This window comes from Cynocephalus volans, chromosome 2 (genome assembly GCF_027409185.1).
Source record: "Cynocephalus volans isolate mCynVol1 chromosome 2, mCynVol1.pri, whole genome shotgun sequence".
Taxonomy (NCBI): domain Eukaryota; kingdom Metazoa; phylum Chordata; class Mammalia; order Dermoptera; family Cynocephalidae; genus Cynocephalus; species Cynocephalus volans.
This window is the reverse complement of record NC_084461.1, coordinates 113,623,522-113,642,965: the sequence shown is the minus strand read 5'-3', so window position 1 is coordinate 113,642,965 and position 19,444 is coordinate 113,623,522. Positions and strand designations below refer to the sequence as shown.

General features: G+C 40.3%; 1 protein-coding gene across 1 annotated transcript; it reads right to left on the bottom strand.

The window, feature by feature from the left end:
* Nucleotides 1-613: 613 nt before the first annotated feature.
* Nucleotides 614-18,432, bottom strand: ISOC1 (isochorismatase domain containing 1). The gene is made up of 5 exons (XM_063087170.1): nt 18,064-18,432; nt 8,107-8,226; nt 7,800-8,003; nt 6,076-6,192; nt 614-858 (listed from the first exon to the last, which is right to left on the bottom strand). Exons 1-5 carry the CDS (start codon nt 18,370-18,372, stop codon nt 712-714), a joined length of 897 nt encoding a protein of 298 aa, XP_062943240.1. The 5' UTR covers nt 18,373-18,432; the 3' UTR covers nt 614-711.
* Nucleotides 18,433-19,444: the final 1,012 nt, after the last annotated feature.

Sequence of the window (19,444 nt, the reverse complement as noted above, 5' to 3'; positions counted from 1 at the left end):
GCTCACTTGGGAGAGTGTGGTGCTGATAACACCAAAGCCACAGGTTCAGATCCCTATACAGCTGGTTAACTCACTTGTGAGAGCATGGTGCTGACAACACCAAGTCAAGGGTTTAGATCCCCTTACTGGTCATCTTTTAAAAGCAAAAAAAGATATATAATTATTCAACATAATTTGGTCTGGTTACGTCAATGCAACTCACTCAATAAGTCAGTCAACGACATCAACGGGGAAGGGGGTATCATGACCCAGAGTCCTGTTTTTAAATTCACATATAATAATTCTATTTCAATCAACCTGTAAAGTATAAGCACTGAATCCACATTAACATTATAACATATATCTTATGATAATAGAAAAGTCAAATCACTGGTACACTTTTTTTAAGTGCACAACTTAAGAAAACTTCACGATTGAGTACTTTGAAAGTTAAGATCGGTGTATACAGTAGAGACAAAACAGGCACCTCCATTGTAATTTATTTTTAATAAATAAAAGCACATTAACGAAAAAAGGTAAGCAGCACCTGAAGGCTTTGACATTTGTAACTAAACGCTGGTACCCCAATGGTCTAGCCAGGTAAGTTTTACTAAGAGACGCAAAAAAGGAGCCGTTTTTGACTTAACATTTTATTTCTAACAGAGACGAGAGCTTGTCTGGGCTTACAGTCCTGTCCCTCATGGTGAGCAGCATATCAGTCCTTCAAATGTCCTATACTTTGGAAAGCAGACCCGACTCTGGGGCACTTGCCTTAATAAGATTCTGAATTTCTTTGAATTTTGGATGGTCTTTATCAGCCACCAGCTGTAGCAGAATAGCCTCACTCGTGGTCACTATAATCCCAGTTCGAGCAAGACGCTTAAAAAGAAAAAGATAAAGACAAATCAAGAAGTAAGCATAAGAATGAACACTATTTTAAAACAACAAACACATGCTGGAACACAATTAGTGTCCTTTACTAAAATCATAGTCCTCGGTCATACCGTCAGATTTGGTGATGCAGATAGATTTCAAAACTAGCCATACCACAAACTCATGATTATTCTCAGTATTAGTAAAATGGTCTAGAAACAAGTAAAAGAAAACAGGTAGCCAATGTTATGACCTACATTTGCCATGGACTGGAGGGTAATCAAGGCTAATGATTATAAAACATGAGATGAGAAAGGAAAGGTATAAACTGTATTCCATCACTGAACGTTTGGACACTTTTAATTGCTGCTGTTTCCTACTTGCAGATTTGAGCTTCATCTCTATTCATTCACTCAAGTGAGGGCTGCTTTTGACTCACTCCAAAATGTATTAGTCTTTTATTTCTATTTCTACTATTGAGATCAAAAAAGGTGCCTTTGTCCACATTTCCCCCTCTGTAGTTTAACTGAGATAATATATGAGATTATGATGTATACTGATATGTGTACACACACACACACACACACACACACACACACACACACACCCTGGCATTTCTGGCATTTAATAGCTAGTTATTTTTTTTTAAATGGGGGGGTACTTCTAAAGCTCCGATATCTATGCAATGGATATAATTGTAGCTATATACAATATTTCACTACTATTTTATTGTCCAATTTCATATAACTAAAGTTTTTAATTGCATTAAAACTACTAGAAGAATTAAAACGATGATTCTTCAGTTTTTTCTTCTGCCCCCAAACATATGACATATAACATGTGAGTCCTTCCCACAAAAGTTCTGCTGTCTAGAAGTGACTGACGGTAGGGAAAAGTGTCTTGTGTGAGGTTTAAGAATGTGCCCCCTGAGAAGCCACCACCACTGCCAAATCATGAACTTTTTAGAATCTCTAAATAAGATTATAACATTTAAGGTTGTGCAAAGTTTCACTGACAGGTCAAAGAATGTCCCGGCCAAATGCTTCAGTGGAATCGCAATAACTAAGGACAGAAATCTGAAGGAGGGGAAGCAAGAGACGGAGGAGTAGGGAAAGGAGAATGAAGGGAGGGAGGAAGACAAAGAACAGAAAAGTGAGAGAAAAAGAGAGAAGAAGGAGAGAAGGAAGAAGAAAAGAGAATTCTACAGCAGAGATTCATTTCCTGGATATATTTGTCATCAGAAACCTTGGGGGAAAAATGGGAAAACTGTTATCACAAAAAGCATCCACTGTAAGAGCCACAGAAGAGGAAGTGATTAGAAACAACCTCTAGGCAAGTCGGAGCAAAAGACCCAAGAGGTACTGGAGTAGCCTGTGGGGCAGAAGTAAATGTTCCTTTAGCTGGCTGTACATCCGCAGACCCAACCTTTCCACTGGCAGACTCTTCCTTTGCATCCATCAGGAGGTAGAGGGAGTGTGAGCCATAACCTATTCATCAGAAAGCAAGCATGGACCTCAACAACCAGTACAGAAAAGGGTGCAGAGCAGCTGACCAGGGCTCTCAAGAAATGAAAACACAGCAGGACGTTATGTAGACAGGGGCGGGGGAGCAAGGCTGTTAGTGTCCTTTATGTCTGGACACAGACCAGGGGTGCACTTACCTCTGAGGTTTTTTTTTTTTTTTAAAGACTTTTGGAAACTAATTTCCTCGTCCTTGCTTTTTAGTCAACTGACCATCACATCAAAACACTTTAAAAATGTCAAAAGATCATGTGCTCACTTCAGACAGAAGGACAGGGAACAGATACAAGACTGGCTGCAGTCCAGTGTATGAAAACTGCACTGCACGTCCTGTCATTCAAGCCCAGCTCCTGCCCTTACCAGCTGCCCGCTCTGCCCTGCCTTCCCTACTGCTCACTGTGGAATCAACGGTCTTTCAATGATTCGGTCTGAATTTGAATCATAGACTTTCAGTGTCTGTGAAAGTGCTTTGACCCAACAAGGGTCAGTTGTCACTAATCTTTCTAGTTCCTTGGTAAGGCATGAAGGACAGAAAACTATTCGCAGGTCAAAGGAAGAAATATGGTGACCCAGGAAGAAGCCTGTCTACAATGGTCAGTTTTCCCTAGTGTTCTACTGACCAGCACCGGGTCCATTCTACCCCAATGCTAAGAGGCTACCACAGCAGGGACAGGCTGGGACGCTTACATTCAGAAATACATTTTACTAAGCTGAGGTCTATACAATATTACCTAGCTTCAAGATTGACATGTGGCCAATACTGATTGGGTTTAAGCATAACCCAGCCCAGAGTGGGTGTTGGGGAAGGCATTTTAACAAAACGCAAAGTGTTTAGATCTGGCTTGTAGACCATCCCCATGCCTGCCCTGTCCTGCTCTAGCTGGAAACGGTGCCTAAGCAGAGAGAACAGAAGCATCATTGCCAGACATATACGTGGCAGGTTCCTGCCCACCACCCTGAGCTATGAGGACACCTAAATACTGATACCAAGCCCATTTCTCTCCTCGTTTAAAAAGGGGTAATTAAAACTCTGGCTGTTCAATGCACTCAGGTTCATGTCTTAATAAGCTTCTGAAGTTCTTCCCTTTCACTTGCAAAACCAGTCCAACTAGGTCAAAGGAAAAGAAAGGTTGCTGTGACCTACAAACCTAAAAATGCAAGAGCACAAAGTCACAAAGGCCTCTGAGGGGTGGGGGTGGAAGGGATTAAACCCATTAAATTTCCAAGCCACACTAAAACCCCAAAAGTGCAAAAACATCAACTTCAAGAGAAGGCTTTGTTCTAGTTTATTCTGCATTTACTGTACCATTGTTAATTGAAGGAAACAATATCTGGCAGATGATAGGTGCCCAGAAAACATTATTGAATAAAGCATTTACTACAGATCCCGGCACAATGTAGTTTCAGTAATGTGAACTATAAATCTTATTATATAGTAATAGGCAATATGGATAGTCTTTGGAATTATCTTAAGTAGTTACGTTCTAAAGGAACAGAGAAGAAAGGGAGCTGGCTACATTGCTAATTGAACTTTTACAGCCATAGTTAAAAAAGAGAAAACATTTCTCCCCACAATAGAGGGACAAACTAAATCACCTCCATAGCAAATTAAGACTAAGGGGAAAAAAATCTGCCATATGGCAAGTCTTTCCACCTGACCAGATTCACCACCTGACTGATCTACAATGTTTTTCCCTTTCAATCTCAACACTTCAAACCCAGGCAACACGGGCTGCTCCAGGCCCTTCCACCCACCCCAGACCGTCAGTTCTTTCCACCCCTTCTTACAACTTCTCCAGACTAGTCCCTTCTGGGTCTTGGAGGTTATATGTTTATACATTTCTGGTAAGACTAATCTCATGAAGACAAAAACAAATAATAAAAACAAAAGGCAGCAGCGAACACTTGAGCATTTACTACGTCAGGCACTGTACTAACTGCCATCACTACATTATCTCATTTAATTCTCACAAAAATCCTATGATGTAGTTGCTATTATTATTTCATCAAGAGAAATCTGAGGCATCAAAGTTACATAAATTGCTCAAGGACAGACTCATGAAACACCAGAACCCGCACTCAAACCCACATTATTGTCACTCCCCGGCTGTGTAGACTCCAGTCACTGAGAGTGCAGACTGCCTCTCAAACACTGACCTTCAGATGGTAATCAGCTGACTGTGTTTTTAGTCTGAGTCTTGTGGGAAGACAGAATTGCCACCAATCAAAATTCTCTGTGATAAAGGCTATAACAAAGACATGTCTAAGAATTTTTATGAATGTAGGAGAAAAATCCTTGAAATGTTTTACAAGCAAGAAAAGTTCTGTTGTTTGTATGTTTTTAGTTTTTTTACTTCCTTGAAAATACTTCAAGTTCTGGACCTCAGCATTACCATAAAGGTTTATCCACAAATGAAAAGAGCTGCTTGCTGAGGTGGTGAGGACCTGACAGTGGAAGTGTTTCAACTCAGGTTACTAAAGAAACTTGAAAAGTGGAAGTTGATTAATTCATTAATTCATTTAAGAATCTGCTTAAAGATCTTTGCTAAGACTGGAAGAAACAACACTTAGTGCCTAACTACCAGAGAATCCAATAGAACTAGACCATCCAAATGGGCTAGAAAATAGTTTAACAAAATAAATAAAACTATTTCCACGAGTAACTTGCAAGATAGGACTCACTGCCTCAGGAACAAGAGACTGGATGACCAACCCGGGCCTGAGAACAATGCTGTCGCCAGCTCCCCGCCTGCTTCTGCGAGGGCCCTCCCCACTGCCCTTTGCTCTTCTCCTTTCTTTCCCCTGACTAGCCCTTCCCCTTTCTTGTTTGCACTACCTTACCACCCTGGAGAACACTTTAGGCTAAAGAGATAATTTAGCAATCTTCCAGAGAAAGCAGTTTGTAAGGCCAGTTTGTACACAGAACACTGGAAGATCTAAAAAAAAAAAAAATCTATATTTCCCATTCACAATAAAAATAGAGACCTCAGCAATTAAATCCAAATGTACATTACTCTAAAATTATTACAGAATTAGAATTAAATATGAAAGAGAGAAATCTACAATATGAAGTGAATGTTTCCCAGGATCATGCAGTAGTTTGCTTTTCAACAGTCCTGTAATAGAAAATGTTTAAACAAGACTACTGTTAGGCAATGTTGACGGAGAATCACTGACTCCCTGACTATGCAACAGCATGACAAGCTAGTGCCAGGGAGCCAGGAAACACTGTAGGTGACTGGAGTCCACAGTTGGTGACACATCTTCTAGTTTCAGATATTCGAGTCTGAGGAAACCTAATATAAGGCTGAACCAGGGTTAGGCCCACTCTCCCCAATTTTTTGTCCATATCTTGGCTGAGTTAAACCCAGATGAGCTGTTTTTAATTTGCAAATCTCTAAACAGTTCAGGTTAGGCTTCTTGGAATATCTCTTAGTCTATGTATACAACAAAAGATGTAAAAGAGCTTTTGGCATCACCAGCAAGCTAGATCTGAGGAGGAGATGAGATATAAAATACAACATGGTGGTGAGGCCTTAAAGGTCAGTCTGTGCCATCAAGTCTCTGGAAATCAATGAATCTGATGTTGTCAGACCAAGCTCAAATTTAAGAGGTAAATCTTTCATTATTGTTAAATATTCAATACTCTCCTAATTTACTTGGAAAACTTGATAAGTGATTTATTTGCAAGCAGGACAATTACCTCAAGAGCAAACATCCTGTCCATCATGCTTCTCGATGAGGTGGCATCAGCAACAATATGAACCTCAATTCCTCGGCCAACTAGCTCCAGAGCGGTTTGTTGGATGCATACATGTGTCTAGAAGGAAAGTAAAAAGTCACACATAATAATATGATATACTAAAAGTATTTTACAAATGTACAACAACATGACAAAGCAGAAAGAGCACTGCAAATCTAACAACCTTGTTCTACACTCGTCTTGCCTCTAATTAGCTAGGTGATCTTGACCATAAAACAGCATCTCTGACTTTGGTTTATTCATTGTAAAATCAGGATCACATCAATGTTTCTCATACTAGGAACTTTGAACACATTCTTAGAGTTCTGTAAGAATTATTAAAAGATTTTCATCTGGGTCATCTCGATGACTTTCATATAGCTGACTACTACGACTGCTTTGGTTGCACTTGTATTAGGATTTATTTCTACAAACACATCAAGTGGCCAACACAAAGAATGAATTTGAAGTATTGAATACTGAGACAGTAGTGGGAAACTGAGTCATTACAAGGCACCCAGTAGCAAAGGTAGACCAAGTTAAAAATAACTTATGACACAGGCAAAAAATACCCAGTTCATAGCAACAGCAAATATATCATGTGGATTCCATCTTTGTAAGCCCTAACTTGTAAAACAATTCATTAGCAGAGAATATAAAGTAAAAACACACTTCAACAATAACTGAATAATATTTACAACCAAAGAGAACAGATTTCAATAATGCTCCAATATCAACTTTATCTTCACATAAAAAGAGAGCTTTGGAGAATTATCAATGATACCTCATTAAAATTAGCATTGGAGGACTGCTCAAAAATAATTGTGATTAAGCATGATGTCTAATTACGACGAACAAGCAAAAAAAGTGCAAAGCCAGCAGCAGCATGAGATATGACATAGGTATACAAAATAGCTTCCTCTACACTGTCATTATTGAACTCAAAATACAGTAATATTTAATGTGCCTCTAAATCTAAGGCAATAGCCTTCTACCATTAAAACCTACTACTATAAAACCTACTATCAAAATATCACAACCATATTAAATTAATATTATTTTGATTTCATTGTTTTTATAGTTTTGGTCATAATTTTTTAAATTTTAGTTTAATAGCTGTTTAAAAGCTAGTAATAAACCAATTGAAGTCAGCATTAAGAATCCATAAGTATTTTTTTCCTCTAAAAGGGAACATACATGATTCAAATGAAGGACAATGAACTACATGACCCCTGAAGTTTTTCTAGCACAAAAATATGACCAAAGTAAAATCCTATATCACATAACTAAAAACGATGCCTCTGGTGAAAAAGTGTTCCAAAGGTAGTAGTTAAAACATAGGCTCAAGAATCAGTGAGCCTAGGTCCAAACCCAGCTCCATCCCTTACTAGCTGTCAGACCTTGGACAAGTTATATAAGCTCTCTGTATTTTAGTTTCTTCATTTGTAATATGAGAAGGCTAAGTACATAGAAGGCTCATAGGGTGGTTGTGAGGGCCTGACGAATGAATAGCTATAAAGCATTTAGATCAGTGCCATGCAAATAGTGTATACTTAATAAATGGTAGCTATTTTTCATCATTATTATTATTACCCACATGGCATTCTATATACAAAACTACATTCTGAAAATATCAAGTTTTCTACAAATGATATTGTGCCCAAAATATAATAACAGGTACTTACTTCTACTCCAAACAATACAACACTCCTGACTCCAGGAATCTCTGCTAATGCCGCCTCTACTTCTGGTAATACCATTGAAAACTTGGTCTTTGGAAGTACCAGTTTTACCCCTGTTAAGTCAATTTCTTGAACAGTGCTTCCAAGACCTTTAGGGTACTGTTCTGTTACAATAACTGGAATTCCTAAAATCCGGGCCCCTTGCAACTGAAAAAAATAACCAAACACAGAAACAATTAGCAATACACATATGTATATGGAATGTATATCATGCTTCTGAAAATTGGAACAAATAAACAAACAAGCATACCAGTCTTTGTCCCACACTAATAATATCCCCAAAATATTTGATGGCTGGTCTGAACCTTTCTTGCATATCACAGCAGAAAAACACGGTGCTGGAAGATGTAAGATTTCCCAGGGTAGTGAGCTGAGGAGAAAAAGGAAAAGGAATCATTTAGCACTTGTTACACAGTGACATTTATTTTCAGTGGAGGTCAATAAAGAAAGGAAAATGTTCTTATTGTTTGACTCATTAAGTCAATTACTACACCTATTATCAAAAAGAAATTATCTGAATTGCAGAAAAAAGTTACCCACAAAGGTGTTCTCTGAATTGCTTTTGATAATGAAAATTAGAACTAAACCGAGGGCCAACCACACAGAAATGGCTTAACAAATTTTAACATATTTACATGGCAAGACATTTTTTAGCCAATTAAAAAAATACATGTGTATATTCCTCAAAGAATTTGTACCATCTAAGGAAAAAATCTCATAATATAATGTTAATTTAAAAAGAGCACAGTTCAATAGTATTTTAATAATGTAAAAATACTGATAAAAAGTAGAAGCAAATATATAAAAATAATAACAAGTGACTATATAATTAGAGTTGGTAATTTTGTTTCCTTATACCTTTCTTATATTTTCCAAGTACTATTAAAACACATTTCCTAAATTTTATTTTAAAATGTTTCTTTTATAATTAGAAAAAGAATGTTACATTAGTAAAAAACTTAAATTTGTTGATGGTGTTGCTTACAAGTACAAAAAGTAAAATTTAAAATCATCTCTGGCAGACAATACAGAAGACAAAAACTAAAAAAAACAAAAACAAAAAAACAAAAAAAACCCCCAATACACAGCATATCCAGAATTACTGCTAGCACATCAAGATAGAAATATTAAGATGCTATTCTCAAGAATAATTTTTAGAGTTCCAAAAAAGTAATGAAATTATGCTAAGTACATAATCACTATTAAATGAACTGTCCTGAACTTTGAGAGAAACAGACCTAAGTTTGACATCTGCATTCTTAAATGTATTTATCACAATCAGGAAAGTCAATGAATTAAGATGAAAATTGGGTATTAGCTTCACACTAATTGCTACAGGTGTTCTACTTTAACAACTTGGGCCCAATATGGATCTACCAAAAAGCAAAAATCACAGGCCGACCCATGGCTCACTCGGAAAAGCGTGGTGCTGACAACACCAAGTCAAGGGTTAAGATCCCCTTACCAGGCATCTTTATTTATTTATTTATTTTTTAAAAAAGCAAAAATCACTGTTGAATATAAAAATTAATCCCACTGGATTCTTAAAAGTCCATGGTGCTTCCCAAATTACAGAAAGCTCTGTAAATGATACATTCTGGTCCCAAATGAACCAATATTAGTACTCTTACTAGCCACCTCTTAAGTCTTCCCTCTAATTATCCTGTTTGTTCACCCTAAAACCACCCACAGATAACAATTAATAATTTTCTAGAGGAGTCTGTGTCTTGATCACTATGGTGGTGGTTTCACCACCAGCACAGCATTTGACTCTGTCTTAGTATCTCTGCAGCTGGCAAACTCTTGAGAAACAACTACCAGATGAAGTAAACGAATCACTAAAAGAAATCTTTTATCCTTTATGATACAACTGTTCAGTTCGGTTTGCACTTTGTCTATGTCCTGGTCTGAGAGACTGTGGCATTTAATTTCCCTCTGGTACTGACTCGACAGATGTGTACTGATTACCCATGTGTTAGAATGTGAGAGCCATCTGTAATTCCAACACTATGTGTAGGGTTTTTCTACTTTGCCAGTAAAGTATGATTCAAATAAATATACAAGCATCTTAAATTATATATTCTGACTTTGGTTATTTCCTTACTTAATCTCTTAATGCAAGCATCATACCTCCACTTTGGTCATTTTCAAAAGCAGTGAGTCAGGAATTGGCCAGGAAGGCCAATTTTTGTGTATTTAGGATACTATTTTAAAAAATCATTGTTTATGACTACATATTTTAAATTCTCAGTACACATTAAATCTTGGCTCAATAGTCTCAAAATCTACATATTTTCTTTTTAGAAATGTGAATCGTAGGTTCCTAATCATCCACAGTGTGTTTAGGGAACCTGATTCAAAGCAGTTTGCCTGTAACTGACCTATTTGAAATGACAGCAATGTGACTAAGCCAAGCTTGCCCTTCCACAACAGGTGAGAAACAGCAGGTATCCATAGAACTCCTGGACGGTTATGTAAGTGTGCTGGTGCCGTTCAGTGACATACTTAGAGCTTACAATTGCTTAGAATACCAGCTGACAGAGCCTATCTCAGACTGTATTGATTAACGTTGTATATAATCCTAACAAGTTTGGCTGTCTGGATTCTCAGTTCACAGAAGGTTATAAACATCAAATCAGAAAGGAAACTGCTGGAGGCTGGCAAACTGACAGCAGCAAGAAATAATGGCTAACAGAAAAAGATTCAAAATACAATAAAAACAAATCAAAACTCAAATGGTTCTACAGTCTAGGCCTCTGGTGAAGAAATAAAATTAGGAAAATATCATTCTAGCACTCTCATTAAGAAAATATTAAATACAGAATTTCAGAAAGTCAAAATATTTTTAAGTTGGGATATTTGAAGGAGAACATCCTCACCTACCCAGAAATCCTAAATATTCGGAGTTGCGGCCTCTGGGAGTTCTTGTTACTTGGTGCTTCCCTGTACCTCATTTTAGCTATGAGGTATCCTGTTCTGGACAGAGGACCATATCAGATGTATGTTATATTAGACGCAGATTGAGGAAGTCAGAAAATGCAGCCCTGAAATCCTCAGCACCCTGATAAACCTTTCTAGTAGAGGAACCATCATCTATAAACTTTCAGTAATCAAGGAAATAAACCACAGAGAATAAAGTGTCAAGGCACATTTTTATGCAGATGACTAGTTATAATTTAGGGAATCAAAAATTCTCTGCCTTACACAGATCCTCTCCATCTCCTCTTGAATATGACATAGAGAGGATCTGTGTAAGGAGTTTAACTCCCCACATCCCCCTGACTGTGATTGTACTTAATGATTTGCTCTTAAGAGTACAGTACAGACGGGAAAGAGTAACTTTACAGTGGAGAAATGTGGCAAACATGCCTCAGTCAGGCAATCAAGATTAATGTAATTAAGGATGTCATGTTGATAATATATCCCCTGGCTGTGATGCGATGAGAATGACCTTCATGAGCTTTCTCTCAAAATCCCATGACCACAGTCTAACTATGAAAATAACACCAGAAAACCAAAATTGAGGGACATTCTACCAAAATACCAATATTCTGCAAAGCTGTCAAGGTCATTAAAAACAAAGAAAGTCTGAGAAACTGTCAAATCCAGAGGAGCCAAAGGAGACATGACAACTAAATGTAATTGGTGTACTGTGGATTGGATCTTGAAACAGAAAAAGGACATTAGCAGAAAGCTAGTGAAATCCAAATAAAGTTTACTTTAGTTAACAGTAACCTATCCACGTTGGTTCCTTGGTTGTGACAAATGTTATCAGAGTGATGTAAGATGTTAACAATGGGGGAATCTGGGTACAGGACCATAGACACTCTCTGTACCACCTTTTCAACTTTGCTGAAAATCTAAAACTATTTTAAAATGAAAAGGTTATTTAAATTCTTAAAAAAGTCTCCGTATGCTATGGTAGTTGGGGGAAAAAATGCTACTTTGTGAATAACCTCCATACCAAGCCAGAAAGGAGGTTTTGAGGTTACCAAAAATAAACTGAAAAACTCTAACCATGTCTAACTAATCCTCCCCAGGACCCACCCCAAATACACATGAATTCCAACAGTCTGTTAAAACTATAATTTAGTAGTATACTACTCTCTATAATTCAAGAATTTCTTATTTTGACTCATGAATCTCTCTTAAACCCCCAAATCTTTTAGACAACTAAAAATATTGCCAGTACTCAAACATTTACATGTTGCAACTTCAAGACAGCCAATCCTGCCACAGCAAATTAAAAGTGGACTTGACCAAATATTATCATGAGTAAAAGTGTAGCAATCACAGATAAGTGCATACTCAAGAAGCATGAAGAAATCACATAGAAAAATATAAGCAGGTACTTTAAAAAGTTCATGGAAAAATAAAATTATAAGATAATACAAATCCTTCCATTACACTCGTATATGGTTGTATATCTACATACCTTCATTTATCTATATAACTATGTATATTCCTACATATACATACACCCATAAATTATACGTATATAAATATATACATTTAAATATAAAATGTTGATCACAGCCAATGGCTTCCTCAAGCAAGATTTTAAGAGATCAAATTCAAACATCAATTTTTTTTTCTACTTTCTTAAGAATTGTCACAACTGGGATTTGCCCTTAGATTTCATATTCAAAAGACTTTCATCCCCACGCACCATTATTTCTATTATCATGACAGTATTTACCCTTCTTCACGACCACGTATGCTCTGACCATTTCCCAATAATGACTGCTACATCTGCAAGGAATCTGCCCCTCCCTTGCTCAGTCCCCTTGATTCCTCAGGACAGGCTTGTACAGCATAGCTGGCCTAGCTTAGTGATGCACTGTGCACCAGTTCTGTTCTCGCCATAAAATTAATGCATGTGTGTTATGTTCAATTGTGTCTCCCAAAACTCACATGTACAAGTTCTAACCCCCAGTACCTCAGAAAGTGACCTTATTTGGAAATAGGGCATTGCAGATATAATTATTTAAGGTAAGGTCATACTGAAGTAGGTTGGTTGCCTAATCCAATATGACTGATGTCCTTATAAAAGGGGGGAATTTGGACATAGAGACAGACATGCACATGGCCAGTTAGCTCAGCTGGTTAGAGCATGGTGTTATACCACTAAGGTTGAGGGTTTGGATCCCCATACCAGCCAGCTACCAAAAGAAAAAAGAGAGACATGCACACAGGGAGAATGCCTGTGAACATGAAGGCAGAGATTGGTTGGGGTGGTCTATGGTGTACCCTAGAAGCCAAGGAATGTTAAAGATTGCCAGCAAAATACCAGAAGCTGAGAAGCATAAAACATTCTCCCTCACAGCCCTCAGAAGGAACCAACCCTGCTGATCAAGTCTAACCTTGATCTTAGACTTCTAGCCTCCAGAACTGAGAAAATTTGTTATTTAATCCACACAGTTTGCAGTACGTACTTTGTCAACAGCAATCACCCAGCAAACTACTACAGTAAGCAATCTATATATCTTTGGAAATGATTAAAGTTTAGATCTCTAAATGTGATGTTTTCAAAAATTTGGTAATCTATTTGAGTCACAAAATAAGCATGATCTGCTTGAGAGAAAGTCCAGAAGTGGATCTGGGTTATCATTATTTCACTCTGAAGTGTTTCCAAGAAAATTCGATTACCACAGCTAGAGTAAGGCCTTGCTGCAACATCGACTCACATAAAACAGAAGTCTGTGATGTGACTCTCTATACAGCAGAGGCTGGGAGCATTAGAATCTGAGTCCAAATCTCTAATTTCAATTATGTGAATTAGATAAATCATTAACACCTCCAAACACAGTTTCCTTATCTTTAACACAGCAAGAAACATAGTGTCTACCTCATAGGGCTATTTCAAGGATTAAATGAGCTTCATGTAATCAATCAACAAATGTAGCAGGCTACATTTTGACATCCCTTATATGTGAAACACTACACTCTAAAGTTCAGCATATGTTGAAGCACTTACTTTCTAGTGAGGTTAAATATTTACTATCATGATCCCTTTAGAAACGTATAAATATAGAAATACTAATATTGCATAACTTGTTATGTTAACATAGTCTGCAGAATCAGGAAAGTGATTCATAAAATGGATTTCCAGATGTCACCAAAAGACTCACCATTACATTATTTGTTCTTGGCAAAGCAGATTTGGGGCTTTTTAATTTAGGCTGCAAGAGAATATTCGGCTCTTGTTTTTACAACACATTCACCTATTATGAACACTGATGTTATTGTCATAACATCACAACTCTAGCTTATTAGTATTAAAGTATGAGCTTTCTAACCCTCCAAGGGAGGGCAGCTGTCTCCACCTACCTCAGACCTGAGGATTGAGGGATTTCTTAAAGACTGTGCCTCAGAATGGGGTGCAGGTGAAGCTGGACAGAGCCCAAGAACACCGTGACATCTGAATCTACATTAGGATTCCCCTTGGCCAACTAAATGAAAGAAAAATATTTCCAAATGCAGATCACAGCTCTCACTCTTAAACAGTTTATTTATAGGTAACCTCTAATGTATTCACAGGGAGCAAAAAGTTTACAGAGCTTTGGGCATTATTCTGGAATGTTAATTTTTTAAAAAAATGACACGCATATTGCCATCAAACGAATGGGGTGGAGACAATACCACAACCTCAGGATCCAGCTGTCTCCTCTCAGTACCCCTGGTCAGCCCACCTGTCCCCAAGATATATCGTGCTTGCTTCTCTACTCAGACTTCTGGGCATCGGCTCATCTACCTGTTCTTCCTGACATGTTCTTATGGCAAAAGTCCTGTAATCAAAAATCACCACCTTCAAACTAGCAAGCCAGAGGCGCACCAGATTCCCTTCCCTCTTCTTCCCAAACCCTGCCTTCCTTACATGAACTCTACAGTATCTTCTAGCTACGAAATATCCATGCTCCTGTCTAAAATAATAATACTAGTAATAAACTTCCAAGAAAATGAAAGCTGGAGCCGAACTACTTCCCAATTAACCAATTCAGGAAAAGGTCAAAATAACCTTCCCAGGGAAGCCCTTATCTTCCGCTCACACAAAGCAGCCAGTGCCTTCCCTCCTATGTGCAGAAGCAAAATCTCCTCCCTAGCACCTCTCACAACATCCATTTCCTTCTCTCTTCTGCCTGGCCTCTGCCTTCCCTGTTCACAGGCTGGAAAATGCACTGGTGGTGATATAACATCAAATTTACATGAGTTTCCAGAGTTAAATGTTTCCATTAGTTAAAACTTGGAAATCATCTTTTGAAAAATTAAAACTTGTAAGTCACAAAAATGACCTAAATTCCCACTGTATAATCCTCTCATTTACATTCTTTTCCCTTTGTCTCAAAATTCATCAGACTTGAAGCATTTGACAATGCTGCAGACATACAAACCATGCATGAAACACGAGCCATCTTTAGCTACCTGAGCTGTCGGCAGACATTCAGTCACTTTGACAGAATATTTAAGAAAACAAGATACTAAAAGTTGCCACAGCCTAGTACTGATAATGGGAGTCTTAAAGATCAGTTTCCATAGAACCGCTAACCACCCAAAAGTGCAGTGTGGCACGAGCAACCACTGTGTTTCACAAGGTCACTAGCCATAGCAGTCAGAACAAGCATGAAGGCAAACTCAGATTCCCGTGTGTGTGTGCAAATTAAGAATACATTCTAGAATAGCAGTATGTGAGCCAGGGCCACCGAAGCTCCAAGGCCTAAGTTTGGAGAAATACTAAATCACACTATTTAAGCAATAAACTGCTTTTGGCTGAAGTTGTGCTCTTTGTCCCTGCCTCAGAAGACCAGGGCCTGACCACTCCTGGTAGCATGACCTTACCAATGGCCACCTTGAGTCTTCCTAAGTGACAGGCATTTATTCTCAAGAACAATGAGCAGTATCAAGGCAAATGAACAAACTAAAGCTCAAGTCTGTGGCTTGTTTTCCAGACTGCTCAATATTCTCACTGCACATGAAAAGTAAACAGGAATGCTAGGGTTGGCTATAAGTGAGGATCTACACATGCTTTACTATCTCTACCACACAAAGCCATGTTACGCTGGGCAATTTCCTAACCTATCTACCTTTATATGTTCTATTCTTCTGCAAAAGGAAAGAGGCAGATTATTAGGTAAACGAGAATTGAATCCAGGTTTACATCCACTGTGCCAGGCACTTAAAGTTGCCACTCACATGTTTGTGGAATGAACCCTACGGTCTATTCTAGCCATAAAACATCCATGTCTCTAGGATTAAACAGTTGAGTTCCAAAACTACATAGTATAGTAGTCATGAAAAGAAATCTTTCCTTTCTCTTCTGAGAGTACACACACACACACACACACACACACACACACACACACACACACACACACACACACACACACACACACATAAAACTATGCATGTGTATATACATATATGTCCTCATATAAATATAAATAGGTGTCAGAAGGTATATATGATATATGGTGTATATATGTATATCTATGTATAAATCCCTTTACATTATCTACTTCTAAGCTGGGAGAGCAACCTGGCTGAAGAAGTTGAAGTATTATAATTACTGAAACAAGGTAATAAAAGAGCTGGACTGTGGCTCACTTGGGAGAGTGTGGTGCTAACACCAAGTCAAGGGTTAAGATCCCCTTACCGGTCATTTAAAAAAAAAAAAAAAAATGAGATTAAAAAAAAGAAAACTATTTCACTGTTGTAGGTAAGAGCCCATCCTTCCTCCTGACCATAACAGGAAGTGCTTCACAAAGAAGCCTGCATCCACAGCATAGCTCCAGACCTCCTCAGTATTTGGATTCTCGCCTTTATAAATGGATTTGTCAAAAGTGCATCCAACATCCTGGGTATTTTGACAGCAGTAACCTAAACTGACAAAGAAGGCCACAGAGAGGTGTCAGCCATGAAAACTCTTGAAGACTTTAAAAAATGGGGGGTGGGGGGGAGTCTTAAGCACCTAAGAACAGAAATTCTCCATGTGGGCAGTAGGTATCAGATCACTCTGCCCCACCCCCACTCCATAGGCTCTCCAGGGGTAGATAGTGGAATCTCACAGACTATCCTATGAACATAGGAACTTTATCCAGGTTAAAGCACCTGCTTTGGACGCTTCAGTCATGGGTGCTGGGGTGACAGGGGGACACCACCAATTCAGCCACCAACTACAGCTGAAAAAAAAAAACAAACTGGCGAATAATTGTCAGAAAATGACACCTGAATATTAAAGTCCCCTCTAACCTCAAATCTCACATATCAATTTGGTCTTCTGAAAAAATGGCTTATCAGTTTCTCTGCTAAAAAAAAAAAAAAAAAAAAATGCTGACGTTGCAGTACCTAAATTATACCTTGTGTTCTTTCCTTTCAAAAACACATACCCTCCAGTGAATCCTCTAATTGTAAAAAGAGAACAGGAGAGCCACCTGTGCAGTATTAGAGCACGGTTTTTATAAAAACAAAAACAAAAAACTATTAAATAATCCTCAGGTATAACAAATTTCTCAGCCAGCGAGACCAGGAACTCACGGTTTAGCTTGAGTATTTAAGAGGGTATTGCAGTGTCGGGCTCCAACGACTTTTTCAAAGCAGGCGACACAAATGTCATCAACAGAATCAGTTGACACTTTACTAGGAGGCGGCTAAGCAAATGATTTTTCACTTAAGGTTAGGGGTCGCTTAACACCAAGGACCTGAGAGACGGGAAGAGGAGGGACAAACGGTCTGACTCCTAAAGTTTGCGTTTTCGCAAGTGGTTAATATGACTTCGGAGAATAAACCCTAAGATCAATACTCCCCACAATCTCTTCTTCCGCGTTCTGCATAACCCATCACCCCAAAATAAAAATTACAGCTGAAAAAAAAAATGCAAGTGCACAGCTCTTTGGTTACGCAGGAGGCTGGAACCCGCTCCTGGCACACAAAGCGGATGCGGGCGGCCGAGGACCACACGCGTGGAGGCGTTCGCGGGCGCTGCGACCAGCTAGGAGGCCCACGCCCCCGCTCCGGCCAGGGACAGCTGGAGACCGTCCCCTTCGGAGCGGCGCATTCTCCGAGCCGGCCCGAGGCTTGCGATCGCGGCGCGGCCCGTCCAACCCGGCCGGGCGCCCGGGCGGCTCCGGGCACCTGAGGAGTGCGGCGGAGGCGGGGACGACACCGGGACCCGGAGGGGCGGCGGCGCGCGCGGCCCGCCCGCGGGACCCACCTGGATCTGCAGCGGCACGAGGCGCACCTTGCAGCGCTCGTTCACCGCGAAGCCCTTGGGCAGGTCCACGTACTGGCCCCACTCCTCCGCGAAGAGCTGCACCACGAATTTGCGGTGCATGTCGATCTGGTCGCCATACAGGCTGAGGAACTTCTGGATGAGCAGCTCGTAGCCCGCGCCGTGCGGCACCGACGAGGGCCGCGCGAACACCGAGAAGCAGAAGAGCACCGGGACTGTGCCCGACGGCACCCCCGCGCCCACGCCGCCACTGTTGGGGAGCGCCGGGACCGCCGGCTCCGCCGCCGCCATGTTCCCCCGAGCGTCTGCGAGCTCCGAGGCCGCCGAGGCGCAGACACCGCCGGCCGCCGCGGCCCCGCCTCCCCGCGCCGCCCGCCCGCCCGCCGGCTGGGGAGGGCGAAGGGGCGGGTCCTGCTGGCCGCGGCTCGCGCGCTCCCCTCTCCGCCCCAGCCGAGGGCGGACCTCCTCGGAGAGCAGGGTGGTGGAGCCGCGGCGCGCGCGAGCCGGCGAACGAACGCCTGCGCCCGCCGCCCGGACCGCCCCCTCCAGCCTTCCCGCCGCCGGGCTGCCTCAGCTCCCCGCGCGCGGCCTCCTCCCGCCGCCCCGCGGACAGTCGACAGGGAGCCGATCGCTTGTCAGAACCTTGGCCGGCCTCGGCTGCCCGCGTTGTTCTTGGCCGAGTGCTCCATTTAACGCAGGGGGTGCGCCCCGCCCTTCCCCATTCCCTTCCACCAGCTCCTCCCGCCTTCGAACAGCGGTGTTCTCGTGGAGTTTAGGGTTGTGGTTGGGGACACGGGGCTGCCGGCACGAGCCTGCCAGGACGAGTTACCTGTTGGCCTGTGCAGAGGCGTGCAGTCCTCCTCGAGGTGGCGTCTGTATCTTATAAGCAATCAAACAGACTGACAGGTACCCTGAAAAGAGCAGCAAATTGAATACTTCCTTAAAGGGCCAGTCAATGCTCAAAATTCCTTGTTTTCTCAGCCCCTATAGAACTCAATATCTCTAATAATGCGTTTGAAACTTATTTTGACCTCCCCTTTTATTTCAATCTAATGTCTGGGAGGACTAGAATTGAGAACTGCAAAATATAAAAAGGTTAAGAACAAATATCTGAACTATTATATTCAAATTGAGGATTTCTGGTTTTTAGTGAGTAAAAGTGGTCATCTTGAATGAAATAATGTTCTGCCTTATGCACAGTGTAAGGCACTATAATTAACTGGAATTGGAAAAGGATACACTGCGAACAAAGTTTCCTTAACATCAGGTCCTGGGAAGATAGGCTCATGGACCTAAACATAAAATTAGAGTTTAGTTATTAGGAATTTCCTCTTAGAAAGTGATAACCTTTAAGGCAGGGTTC

What these genes read in the sequence shown, in the direction of transcription:
- ISOC1 (XM_063087170.1), bottom strand. Translation starts at nt 18,372, where the DNA reads ATGGCGGCGGCGGAGCCGGCGGTCCCGGCGCTCCCCAACAGTGGCGGC. An exon ending in TTAGTGTGGGACAAAGACTG is followed by an intron (nt 8,004 to 8,106) that starts GTATGCTTGTTT and finishes TATTTTTTTCAG; the next exon opens with TTGCAAGGGGCCCGGATTTT. An exon ending in TTGTATTGTTTGGAGTAGAA is followed by an intron (nt 6,193 to 7,799) that starts GTAAGTACCTGT and finishes CTTTCCTTCTAG; the next exon opens with ACACATGTATGCATCCAACA.